Here is an 11,770-nt window from a genome sequence, read left to right on the forward strand (position 1 = left end):
CCCATACCCGGTATCTCTTTCCAGAGTATCTTCTTTACCTCTGAATATGGCACCAGCTGCCTGCTCTGCCTCCCTCCTTTGAGTAGGCTGAGCTTTTCTTCATAGTCATAGGGAGGCCACAATTTCCCTTCCACCTAAATAGGTGCTCTCCTATCATTCTCTGCATTCTCCAGCTCCACACTGAGAAACAAAGTGGGGCTGAGAAGGAGGTAGGAAGCAGAGAATTCCCCATACAGCCCACGGAGAGGACTCCACATGGCCATCTGCCTGCCCAGCAGCAGCTTAACTGCTGCTAGGAACGATTTCACTATACCAGAACCTCAGAGTTACGAACACTTCAGAATGGAGGTTGTTCGTAACTCTGAACAAAACATTATGGTTGTTCTTTCAAACGTTTACAATTGAACACTGACTTAATACAGCTTTGAAGCTTCACTATGCAGAAGAAAAATGGTTAATTAACCATCTTAATTTAAATAAAACAAGCATAGAAACAGTTTCCGAAGCTTGTCAATTTTTTAAAACTTTCCCTTTATTTTTTAGTAGTGTACTGTATTTGCTTTTTTGTAATCTGTCTGCTGCTGAGTACTTCTGGTTCTAAATGAGATGTGTGGTTGATTGGTCAGTTCGTAACTCTGATGTTCCTAACTTTGAGGTTCTACTGTACTTTACCCTTTCCACAGTTTCTGTTCTGGAGTCCTCTTCTCCAGCTGCTCATAGTATTCCTAAACAACAGCAAAGTGAAAATGTGATACTATACTTGACTATTTCATTTCTACCCATCCGGTTCTAAATAGCAGCAGTGAAATTGACCATAGTCTTGTTGGTTTCACTGATGTTTAGTGGGAAAACTATAATTAGGGCTCCCTGTTTGTCACGGAGGTCGCAGAAGTCACGAATTCCATGACTTTCCGCGACCTCCGTGACTTCTGCAGCAGCCAGTGTGGCTGACCCTAGGACCACCCAATCAGCTGGCTCCAGGGTCAGCTGCTCAGGTGGCCCTGGGGACAGCCACACCGGCTGCTGCTGGAGTGGCTCTGCAGCCAGCAGCACCGATCGCCCGAGCAGCTGGCCCCGGGGTCCACCTGAGCAGCGGCCGTTGCGGCTGGTCCCAGTGGCTCCTGGCAATGGTACCCAGGGTGGCTGGAGCAGCCACAGCTTCAGCAGCTCCCAGTGCGCCCCCCAGCTGCTGCTGCTCCGGGGGCCTGAGGCAGCTGGTGCCTCAAGCAGCTGGTGCCGCTGGGCCGGCTCCGCCCCTCCCTCCACAGCAGCAGCCCACTGCAGCAGCGGCTGCCCCAAGATTTAGTTGGGTATTTTTTTAGTAAAAGTCATGGACAGATCACGCATGAATTTTTGTTTATTGCTCGGGACCTGCCCATGACTTTTATTAAAAATATGCATGACTAAATCGTAGCCTTAGCTATAAGCAGCAACAGAGCCACTGAAGCTGTCTGTCTATACACACAAGACAACATTGCTTCTGTTCACATTTGGAAGGTCATCTTTGCAACCAGAAAGGCTAGAAATTTAGACCTTTTCAATCCTTTACAGGGGACGTTTCCTACTTGCCACTGCCAAATGGGCCGGAGACTTTTTCAATCACTTAGAAAACACAATCCATTTTTCAGGGACATCACTGGAAGGCTTCAACAACACTAAACTCCTACCACTATGGCACAAATCCTCACCCAAATCAAACAGTGCTCAGGACAATAGACCAAAACAATAGCAAATCAAAGGACAAATCAAAACTAGCAAGCTTGACTGCTACAGAGCCACCACACTAGGATCCGGTCTTAACTTGTAAGGTGTTGAAGACCGTTTTTCCTGCTCTACCCAGGAAGTTTCATCTAAATGTAGCTGAACGGGTGCTGACACCTGCTGCCAGCTACAAGTATTTTTTCCTACTCCAGGCCAGGCCTAGCTGACTTCCTTAGTCGCACAATGAAACGTGCAATGCTAGCAGACTCTCCAGAACAAAATCTGCATGTGTAACTGGAGTTGGTAACAGACACCCAAACTGCAGTGAACAGAGAAACGGCTCTGCCATCAATGTGACACAAGAGAGATTGACAGAGAGCGAATATCCCAAACCCAAGGGAATGAGAGCCTGGTCATGAATAATACAGATGCTCAAGGAGGATGCCTCAAAAGCTAGCGGGCAGGCGCGTGAAAGCAGAGCCTGGCGCGAGGCGTGGAGCTGGGGGGTGGGTGCCAGCTCTGAGGTACCAGGCGGCTGCTGCTGGGGGCAGAGGCGCGCGGGGCGGGTTGTCGGTTGGGGGCACGCGCAGGAGATGCCTGGGTGAGGGGCCGGGGCAGGATGTCCCGCCTCCCCGGGAGGGCGGTGGCGCGGGTCGCGCGGCTCCTCCCCGCTGGCTGGGCGGGCTCAGGCGCATCCGGCCCGGCCTCGCCTCTCTGCTGCTGCCGGTGGCTCACACACCGAGGCGGTTGCTGCTGCTGCTGCTCCTGGCCGCCCAGAAACCCGCCGCCGCCTGCCCCAGTCGCCGGGCGCTGCCGAGCCGGCTGCCCGCGGTGTCCGCCCGTGGGGCTGCGGCAGGGAGGGGCTGAGAGGCCGGGCCGGGCGGAGAGATGAACACGGTGTTGTCCCGGGCCAACTCGCTCTTCGCCTTCTCGCTGAGCGTCATGGCGGCGCTGACCTTCGGCTGCTTCATCACCACCGCCTTCAAGGAGCGCAGCGTGCCCGTCCGCATCGCCGTCTCTCGGGTCATGCTGTGAGTGCGGCCCCGGGGCCCTGCCCCTCCGTGCCCGCCCCGAGCCCGCGGGAGGTTTGGCGCACCCAGGGCCCCGGGGCTGCTGAGGCACCGAGCCAAACTCTGCCTGCGGGGAGGGGGAGCAGCCGGCGCCCCCTGCCGGGGGGTGGACCGCACCCAGCACCTGTAAACGAGGGGGCTGTGGCATGGGAATCTAGGGACGCTGCCTGTCCTGATAGTTTAGGGAGACGTTAAACAAATCTTTTGCCACATCAGTGCCCCCCGCAACTCCCCCCGTCTCCTCTCTGGAGCTTGGGCCTAGAATAAGTACAGTCAGTGTCTGCCTCTGCAGTTTCCTTCCGGCTCTCTCACTTCCCCCTGTCTGGGCCAATGAGGGAACCCCACGACAGTCAACTCTGCTGTACTGGTGTCCTTTCTCCTCCTCTCTGCCAGTTCTCTGTGTGAAGGCTGTTGCAGTGCATAAATTGCACACAATCGCACACACCAAGACTCCTGCTTTATATGAAGGCAAGACATGTTGACAAGGGGGAATATTCTCTTTTGATTTCAAATTCCTTGATTGGCTTCTGTCAGACTTAATGCTAGACCTTTTCCAACATGCCACCTTCCCTTCTTTAATTGCTGTCTTTTAAAAAGTGTGATTGGCTATATAAACATGTATTGACAAACTTTAAATGTCTCTAAACGTCTTTCATCTCTGTAAGCCACATTTTTTAAAACTGAACTAGTAACCCAGTCGGAATGGAATTGGAGTAGCATAATGAGGATCTCTCTAGTTGCGTCTTTTTTCAATGGTTTCTTTTGGCCAAACCCCAGTTTAATGTGTGGATTCTTCCTGTAACAGATTGACAGTGACTCTATGCACCTGTCATGTAGGTGCATATACTGTGAAGATATGTTAGTTTGTGTGAAGGGAAGGAACAGTCTGTAGTCAGTCTTCAAAACAAAACTTTGGGCTTTCTTAGCTTCTTTCTTTTTGAAGTAAGGAAGGCACTAATCAATGTAGCAAACTTAATTTTTTGTTTTTAAAGCTCAGGGGCCTGTTTCTTTTGTTTTTATGCATGGAGATTTGAATAAACTCAGTTTCAGTCTGGAGCTAATCGTAATGTCAAGTTCAACGTTCCTGAAGTTTTGGTGGTGAGGTTTATCCATTGTCAACCAAATTATGTCATGATTAACTGCATGATGACTTAATATTGTGGAGAGAGCATAAACTTTGAACCAATGTAGTATTTTTTTGTTTGAGGATTTTACATGCCAAGGAAGAACTTTACAATGTGTGTGTGCAGCACAAATATGAAATCAGGGTTAACAGGTGGCTAATGTAGATGGGCTAAGGGGCTCTTTGTGATGTAAAATCAGTTGGTATGACTGAAAATAGTAGTACAACCAGAATGACTGACTTTGCTGCTGCAGTTGTTCAAATTGGCATTGATTAGTTGGTAATGGCTACATATCCTTGACTAAAATCAAATGAAGTACAGTTGAGCTGCCCATGTCTCTGTAGGCAGGAAAAAGTCCATAAATTATTACTCTTATTTATCATTTGAATTCTAGTAGTGCCTAAATGCAGCAATCAGGATAAGGGCTCCGTTGTGCTAGGAAGTGTACAAACAGTAAAACAATATTCTTGTCCTAAAGTGCTTACCATCTGATTAAGACAAGATATAATAAATGGGTGTATCAATCAATCAAAATGGTGGAAAGTGTACAACGGAAACCAATAAGAATGTTCATTGACATAAAACAAATAATGCAAACTATGCTAATTTTGTGTTCTTGCTTTATTTTATTTTATTTTTTTTTTTAGAAAAAATGTGGAAGACTTCACTGGGCCTAGAGAAAGAAGTGATCTAGGATTTGTTACATTTGATGTTACTGCAGATATCCTTTATAAAAACACTAATGCTTAAAATATAAACTCTGCTATATTGTTGACACCACTTCCGTAATGGTTATGGTTGTAATGTATGAAACCAGTCCTCAAATATTTAAACCAGAAGACCTTAAGAAAGTAAAAAGTTTGAGGAGAACCACCAATATCTCTGGAAAGCAGTGTTTTAAAGTAAATGGAATTAGAGAATGTATTGGCTGAGGAGAGAAATACAGTAGAACCTCAGAGTTACAAATAACCCGAGGTGTTCGTAACTCTGAAACGTTCATAACTTTGAACAAAATGTTATGGTTGTTCTTTCAAAAGTTTACAACTGAACATTGACTCAATACAGCTTTGAAACTTTACTATGCAGAAGAAAAATGCTGCTTTCCTTTTTTTATTTAAAGTAGTTTGTTTAACAGTATTGTACTGTATTTGGTTTTTGTTTTTTTTTTTTTTTTTTTTTTTTTTTTGTCTCTGCTGCTGCCTGATTGTGTACTGGTTCCAAATGAGGTGTGTGGTTGACAGGTCAGTTCATAACTCTGGTGTTCGTAACTCTGAGGTTCTACTGTAGTTCTTATCGGATGAAGAGCTTACCAAGACAGTTTATGGCAACCTCATCAGCAAAGCGCAGAGTCCTCCAGCCACCATTAAATCTGGTCAGAGTGCAGTCATCAGTAATATGTGATGTTTGGCCACAGACGCGTTTAGGATTTTCTGTTGGTCCCAGGTGTGAAGGCTGGCTGCCCATTTACCCTGGCCTGTTTGAAATCAGGCCAGAAGGCCCATGAGCAGCGTGACAAATAAAACTGGGTACACACATGGTTGGGTCAAGAGACTGGTATCTGACATCAACTGCAGCCCATTCTTCACACCACATCAACATCGCAGAGAAATCTGGGCAGGACAGATAGGCCCACAACGATTGCCTCAATGACAAGCATGCTCGTGGGTGGTTGAAGTCTTCTGTATATAGTGGTAGGCTCAGGATTAACTCTGATCATCTCAATCATTCTTGCTGTAGCATCCTCACGACAAATATTGGAGGAGTGATATTGCTTAACATGGAGAGCCACGGTCTGGGTGTAGGTCGGTAAGGAGAGAATTAGTTAATCATAGGGATTGCTTATGTAATGTATATTTTATGAATACTTAAAGATCTATGACATGGGTTTCAAATTCATTCTGTTAGGAAAGCCTGGATTATAAAGTTAAGGACCTATAATATGGATGTCAGTGGGAGTATTTTTGTTAAAAGATTGAGGGCAGACATGGTCCTTTATTTACTAAAATATTAAATATCAGTTGCATTTATCATCACTCACTGGAAATAATTTATTGAGCAGCATACACAATTATATCAAAACTTCTGTCCTCTGTTTTTCTCCCCATTTTACTTTCTCCCCTTTCCCTCTATCTTTGATTGCCTGTCTCTTGTTTTTGCGTTTCTTTTATTTTCCTCTTCGCTTTCTTAATGTTTTCTACTCTGGCTCCTCCTTTCTCTCCCCTTCTGGCTCCTTATCCCACTCTCTTTTGCCTAGCCAATCCCAGTTCTCCCTCTGTGCCTCAGCTCCTTGCAAGAGCTGTCTCCCCTCTACCTCACCCCTAGTCCCAGTCTCTTCTGTGTCTTCTGCAGAGACCAGTGTAGCTGGCTCCGGGGCTGCCTGAGCAGCTGAGGCAGCCTCGGGGCCAGTCGCACCGGCCGCTGCTGGGGCAGTCTGGGCCACCTCTTCCACCCCCAGGAGCAGAAGGAGACTTTTGGGTGGGGGGCTGGGTGTTGGGGCACGGCAGGGGGTGAGGGCTCTGGGTGGCGCTTACTTTGGGGGTGCTCCCTGGAAGCGGCAACACGTCCCTCCCTCAGCTCCTAGCTCCACGTGCTGCCTCCTCCCACAGGCACTGCCCCTGCAGCTCCCATTGGCCGTGGTTCCCAGCCAGTGGATTTTTGTTTACTGTCTGTGACCTGTCCATGACTTTTACTAAAAATACCAGTGACTAAAACGTAGTCTTACTCTTAGACATGTACAAAAAACTATTTCTCATGCTTTTAAAGAGATACTGATTACCTTTAATTTTTTTCATATTGACTAAAAATAGAACACCCTTTAAGTAGTATGCCCTGGAGAGCAGATAACATCAGCTATGTTGAAATGTAGGAAAATATCTTAAATGTTATAATTATATTGTACTTAGATTATGAGATGATCTATGTTCTACTTTTTGGTAGAAATATCATTTAAAAATAAAGTTGGTATACCATTTTCCTTAACTTGCTCACATCTGCAAACTATATTTGATTGGAATGTTAAACAGTTATTTCTGTATTTATCTGCAGAATATTCAACAAAAAACAATGTAAGTATGAAATAGAAAATTTAAACAATTAAAATTATTTGGTTTAGCTGCTATTTAAAATGCTGTAATCATCCTAGGAAAGATTATGGTACAAAAATTTCATACTACTTTGACTTATTCCTGCAATCTTTGACTTTTGCTTTTGCTGATATTTAATAGTAAGAATTCCAAACGTTATGTCTTTTGACTTTCTGAAATAGTGACATAGCTAAAATGCTATACAACTTTGTCACTTAAAACTGCTGTTCTCAACTGTTTCAACTGGTACAGCTATTCTACCACTGTAGAAAGGTCAGAATTTTCGTAAAATGATTTTTAAAATTAATTCTCAAGACTACGTCACTACCTAATCTGCTTTTAATGACCATTTAAATAAAGTAATATTCCATCTATGCTGGTAGCACAACTGCACTTGCTGAATCAATTTTTAGAGTTCTCTGTTTCATTAGTTGGGCTTTAAGAGTCCATTATCTTGTTTTATATTTCATAAGTTCAGTTTATAAACAGCCAGCTCTTATCAATTGGTACATTATAATGGTATATTTTAGTCCCTTGTTCAAATTGTATCAGAAGACACCAGACAAAATTCTGAGTATCCCAATATGGCAGATCATCATTGCTGAGTAAGTAGTTCAGAAGAGATGCATAAAACCTCTTATGAATTCAGGACACCTTACTGAGGTGCAGTTATTCTTTTGGAATTATACTTACAAATCTGAATACAGTAATCTTTGATAAAAAAAACACTGAAAATTTTGAACAAAATGATAGGGTTTGATTTCAGTACAACTCAAGTCTTTCATTCTTGAGACAATGTCTAAATACAAGTTATATAGTTTAAAATCACTTTTACTTTTACAGTTGTAATTACAATTAAAAACTAACATCCTTGACCCATCATACTTTTTACTGGTATGTCTTTAAAATCTGCTATCCTTAAAATAAGGTTCTGTCAGATCTGTTATCTCTACCATATTTAAATATTTTAGTGGTAAACCTTTGTTCTTGTGAGACATAGTTCTGTTACACTTGCAATCTGTAAAACAAAGTTTATGCTCTGCAATTTCAGTTTCTTGAATCAGTAATACTTTGTAATTTCCAGTGATCAGATATACTTCATTGTGTTAACTCAGTGATTAATTTTAATTGTAGGCCCTGAACCAGGTTGTCCTTTGGGACAAGATCGTTTTGAGAGGAGATAGTCCAAAGCTGTTACTAAAAGACATGAAATCAAAATACTTTTTCTTTGATGATGGAAATGGTCTCAAGTGAGTAAATTACATTTCTTTATAGTGTAGCTGTTCTGTACTCTGGATATTTGTGTCTTGCTGAGGTAGGAGTGGGAGAGAGGTAAGTAAAGGGGAATATGAATATTTAACAGCTCATTACATTCCTTTAAATCTTATAATTGTTTCAAGACTATTACATCTTCAGAAAGCAGCTGATGAGATGTGCTATGTGGTAGAGATCCAGACCTCCACGGTCTACCCCCCAATTCAGTGGGCTGAAAAGCAAGTGGCTGCCAGAAGCAGTTGGCTGCCAGGTTTCAGCCTGTGCTTGCAGAGCTAGAGTCATGTCCTGCAAGGTGTGGAGAACCCTCAACTACTTTGCAGGAGAGTTATCCGGACTCTAGGTCATATTCCATGCAGTAGCTTTGTGCAAATATTGTAAATGAATGCAAACTGTGTAAATTTAAAATGCCCATCATTTTTGGCTCACAGAAAAGTATTTATATTCAAGGTAACTTACGTCTTTATAAGTTGAGTATTTCTTCTGATGATCTGTTTTGATTTTACAGGGGAAACAGAAATGTCACTTTGACTCTCTCCTGGAACGTTGTACCAAATGCTGGCATTCTACCTCTTGTGACAGGATCAGGACATGTATCTGTTCCGTTCCCAGATACTTATGAAACAGCAAAAAGTTATTAAATTATTATACTGAATCCTAAGCAACATATTTTTATACTTGTATATTATGAATAAATTTTATCACTTTCTCCTCCTATCCCCTGCAGCTCTCCAGTCAAAGGTACTTGTTTTCTTTTGCTCTAACTGAGCAGGAAAAAAAACAGCTGAAATTTAGACTTTTTTTTTTTATTATTTTAAATAAAACATTGATGCTGAAACTTACAGGAAAGGTAAACTGATGGTTTAAAATTTTTGAAAAATTAACTTTTTTTGTTGGCCATGTGGGTAGAAAAATATGTTTCTTATAAATAAACATTTAAAACCAGAACATAGTCTGATTATTTTAAAATTTATTATAAAAGTGGTTATGTAATCTATCTAAAGCGCAATGCACAAATTTCAGTGTTGTAGTCAAAAATGTAGGAGTACTTGCAGGTTCATAGGCACTGTGGCTATTGTATTGTATTCTTCAGCTGCTGCTAAATAAGTGAGTTTAGAATGCTGCATTAAGGTAGATTGTTTCCTTTCTAGTAGCATCAAAAGCCACTCAAAATTGTTGTTCATCATTATCCATGAGCCATCAATCAGGAGTATTTTCGTACTATTCCAGCTCAAATTTGATGTTGGTTGAACAGAACTCCTTATTTGAAAGATTTATGTAATATTGATTTAACAAGAATGTGCCACTGATTTAACAAGAGTATGTGTTTTGTGTTTAAAAAAACCACACAAATCTTTTAAGAGCCGTTTACAACACAGATACCAGTAGAAATCATAAGCAGGATAAAACAGTGGAAAAATACCTCTAGCATATCAATTGGCAATTTTTTTGCTTATTTGGAAAAACTTAATATGAACCAAGTGTGCATTTTTCTCACACTTGTACAAATAAATCATTTTGGGTTAAAGTCAGAAGATAATCTCAAAGCATTTAGGATGTGTTGTGCAATATACATAATAAAAATGTTCTTTTTTAAAAAAAGGTATGAGCAAGAATAATCCAAAATAAAAAAGTACGTACAAAATGTATGATTTGCTTGTAAAATATTTGGAATTCTTGACTTTCAGTATTATAGACCAGTAAAATTTAAAATATAGTAAAATTCTGAAAATAACAAAAATTAGACTTTCATAGAAATAAATTAAAAAGATTGGGACTACTTAGCAAAGAGACAAATAGGTTGTAGAATAGTATACAAAATGAGTTGTGTTCAGAAGGTAAAGTGGCCACTGTCCTTCACTCTTTCACAGTACAAGCACAAGGAGACATTCAGTGAAATTGGAAAGCTACAAATTAAAAACCTGATCAAAGGAAATATTATCTTGTACAATTCATAGTAAGTCTGTGAAGTTCATTACCCCAAGAGCTGAGGTCAATAGCTTAGCAGAATTTAAAAAAGGATTAAACATTTATATAGATATAAAATCATAGTCAGTTTTACTAGATAAAATAAAATAATATAAAACTGCATGGGATACTTGGGTTCAGCAAGGAATATCCTTTTTTGGGCAGATTATTCCATAATTGTCCACTATGAAATATATTTCTCCGTCCCCTAAAGTATCAGCAGTAATTATCAAAGACAGGACAGTAGATTGGCCATTGATCAGATCCTCTATGATAAACCTACGTTGTAAGTGAGTTGACTCCAACTTTTTTTAAAAAAGAAAAGGCTTTCAAACAGTTTGCATAGGGCCACCTTTTCCTCCCTGCATCCTGTTCCTTGTAAGGAGGGATAACAGCATAGCCTGCCACCCACATACCCTTAGGATATGCAGAAAATTCTTGCTCTAATTCTGTGAATCCTAGGTCATCCATGTGGAGTGGCAATAGGGTGACCAGGTGTTCTGATTTATTGTACGGACAATCCTGATATTCAGGGCATTGTCTTACCTATTGCCTCCCCATCCCCAGTCCTGATTTTTCATACTTGCTATCTGGTCACTCTAAATGGCAACTAAATGGCTGTTACTGGCTTTTCCTGTTGTGTGGCTCCTTCCCCTTGTGAGAAGGGTAGAAAGTGGATCATACATGCATACAATTAATAGCATTATTTAAAAGGGCACTGGACTATGTGATAAAAGAAATCTGCATAAGCATCTACATAGGCCAAGATTTTTAAAAGTGCCTTGATTTTTGGATTCCTCCTTTTTGTGTGTTCAACTTGTGACACTTTAAAGAGCCCTGATTTTTCAGAGGGTGGGTGCTCAGCACTTTCCATTTCCAAACATCAGGCCTTTTTAAGATATCTCAGGTTGGGTACATACACAATTGTTGCTCTTGAAAAGCTTGACCATACAATGTAAAGCAGCTGATCTGTAGCTCTGCGCTCAAATATACAATATATCTTCGTATTCACTTGGTTTTTTGGAGGGATTGTTAGTGGGGTTCTGCCAACCTGATTTCTGTACACTTAATGTTTTTGCTCTTGTCTGCTTTGCTGCAGAGAGAAACATCCCACAGTTTGGGTCGCTAAAAAGTTTTGTTCTGTGAGCATTTTAAAAAATGCATTTTAATAAACTGTTTTAACAGTATTCCTAAGTATAAAGAATCTTACCTTGTTGATACAGAATCTTGTAATTGCTAAAATTGATAGATGTTAAAGCAATGTGTAAAAGTTTCAATTATGTTGTCTCAATTATATGAAAATATTTTGCCCTTTTTTGGTGGTAAAGGAATATTCACTTGGTCTCTGCTTCTGCCATTTGTTAACTAAGATTAACGTTTACACATCTGAACAAAAAAATCAAATTGATAAACATGTCTATTCTCCTGGCTTTCCTCAAGGATAAACTGTCCTTTCTATGTATCTGAGCTTCTTTCCTAAAATGGCTTCAGAATTTCAACTTAAACAGGAAGCTTCCCATTTCAGGTTCTTTCCTAACTTGAATTGCAGGAA

At 41.2% G+C, this 11,770-nt stretch overlaps 1 protein-coding gene across 1 annotated transcript; it reads left to right on the top strand.

The window, feature by feature from the left end:
- The first annotated feature begins 2,569 nt into the window (after positions 1 to 2,569).
- SPCS3 (signal peptidase complex subunit 3) lies at positions 2,570 to 11,533 on the top strand. The gene is made up of 5 exons (XM_065404820.1): positions 2,570 to 2,732; positions 4,543 to 4,616; positions 6,884 to 6,960; positions 8,113 to 8,228; positions 8,759 to 11,533. Exons 1-5 carry the CDS (start codon positions 2,590 to 2,592, stop codon positions 8,889 to 8,891), a joined length of 543 nt encoding a protein of 180 aa, XP_065260892.1. The 5' UTR covers positions 2,570 to 2,589; the 3' UTR covers positions 8,892 to 11,533.
- Positions 11,534 to 11,770: the final 237 nt, after the last annotated feature.

The sequence above is a fragment of the Emys orbicularis genome, chromosome 5 (genome assembly GCF_028017835.1).
Source record: "Emys orbicularis isolate rEmyOrb1 chromosome 5, rEmyOrb1.hap1, whole genome shotgun sequence".
Classification (NCBI taxonomy): Eukaryota; Metazoa; Chordata; order Testudines; family Emydidae; genus Emys; species Emys orbicularis.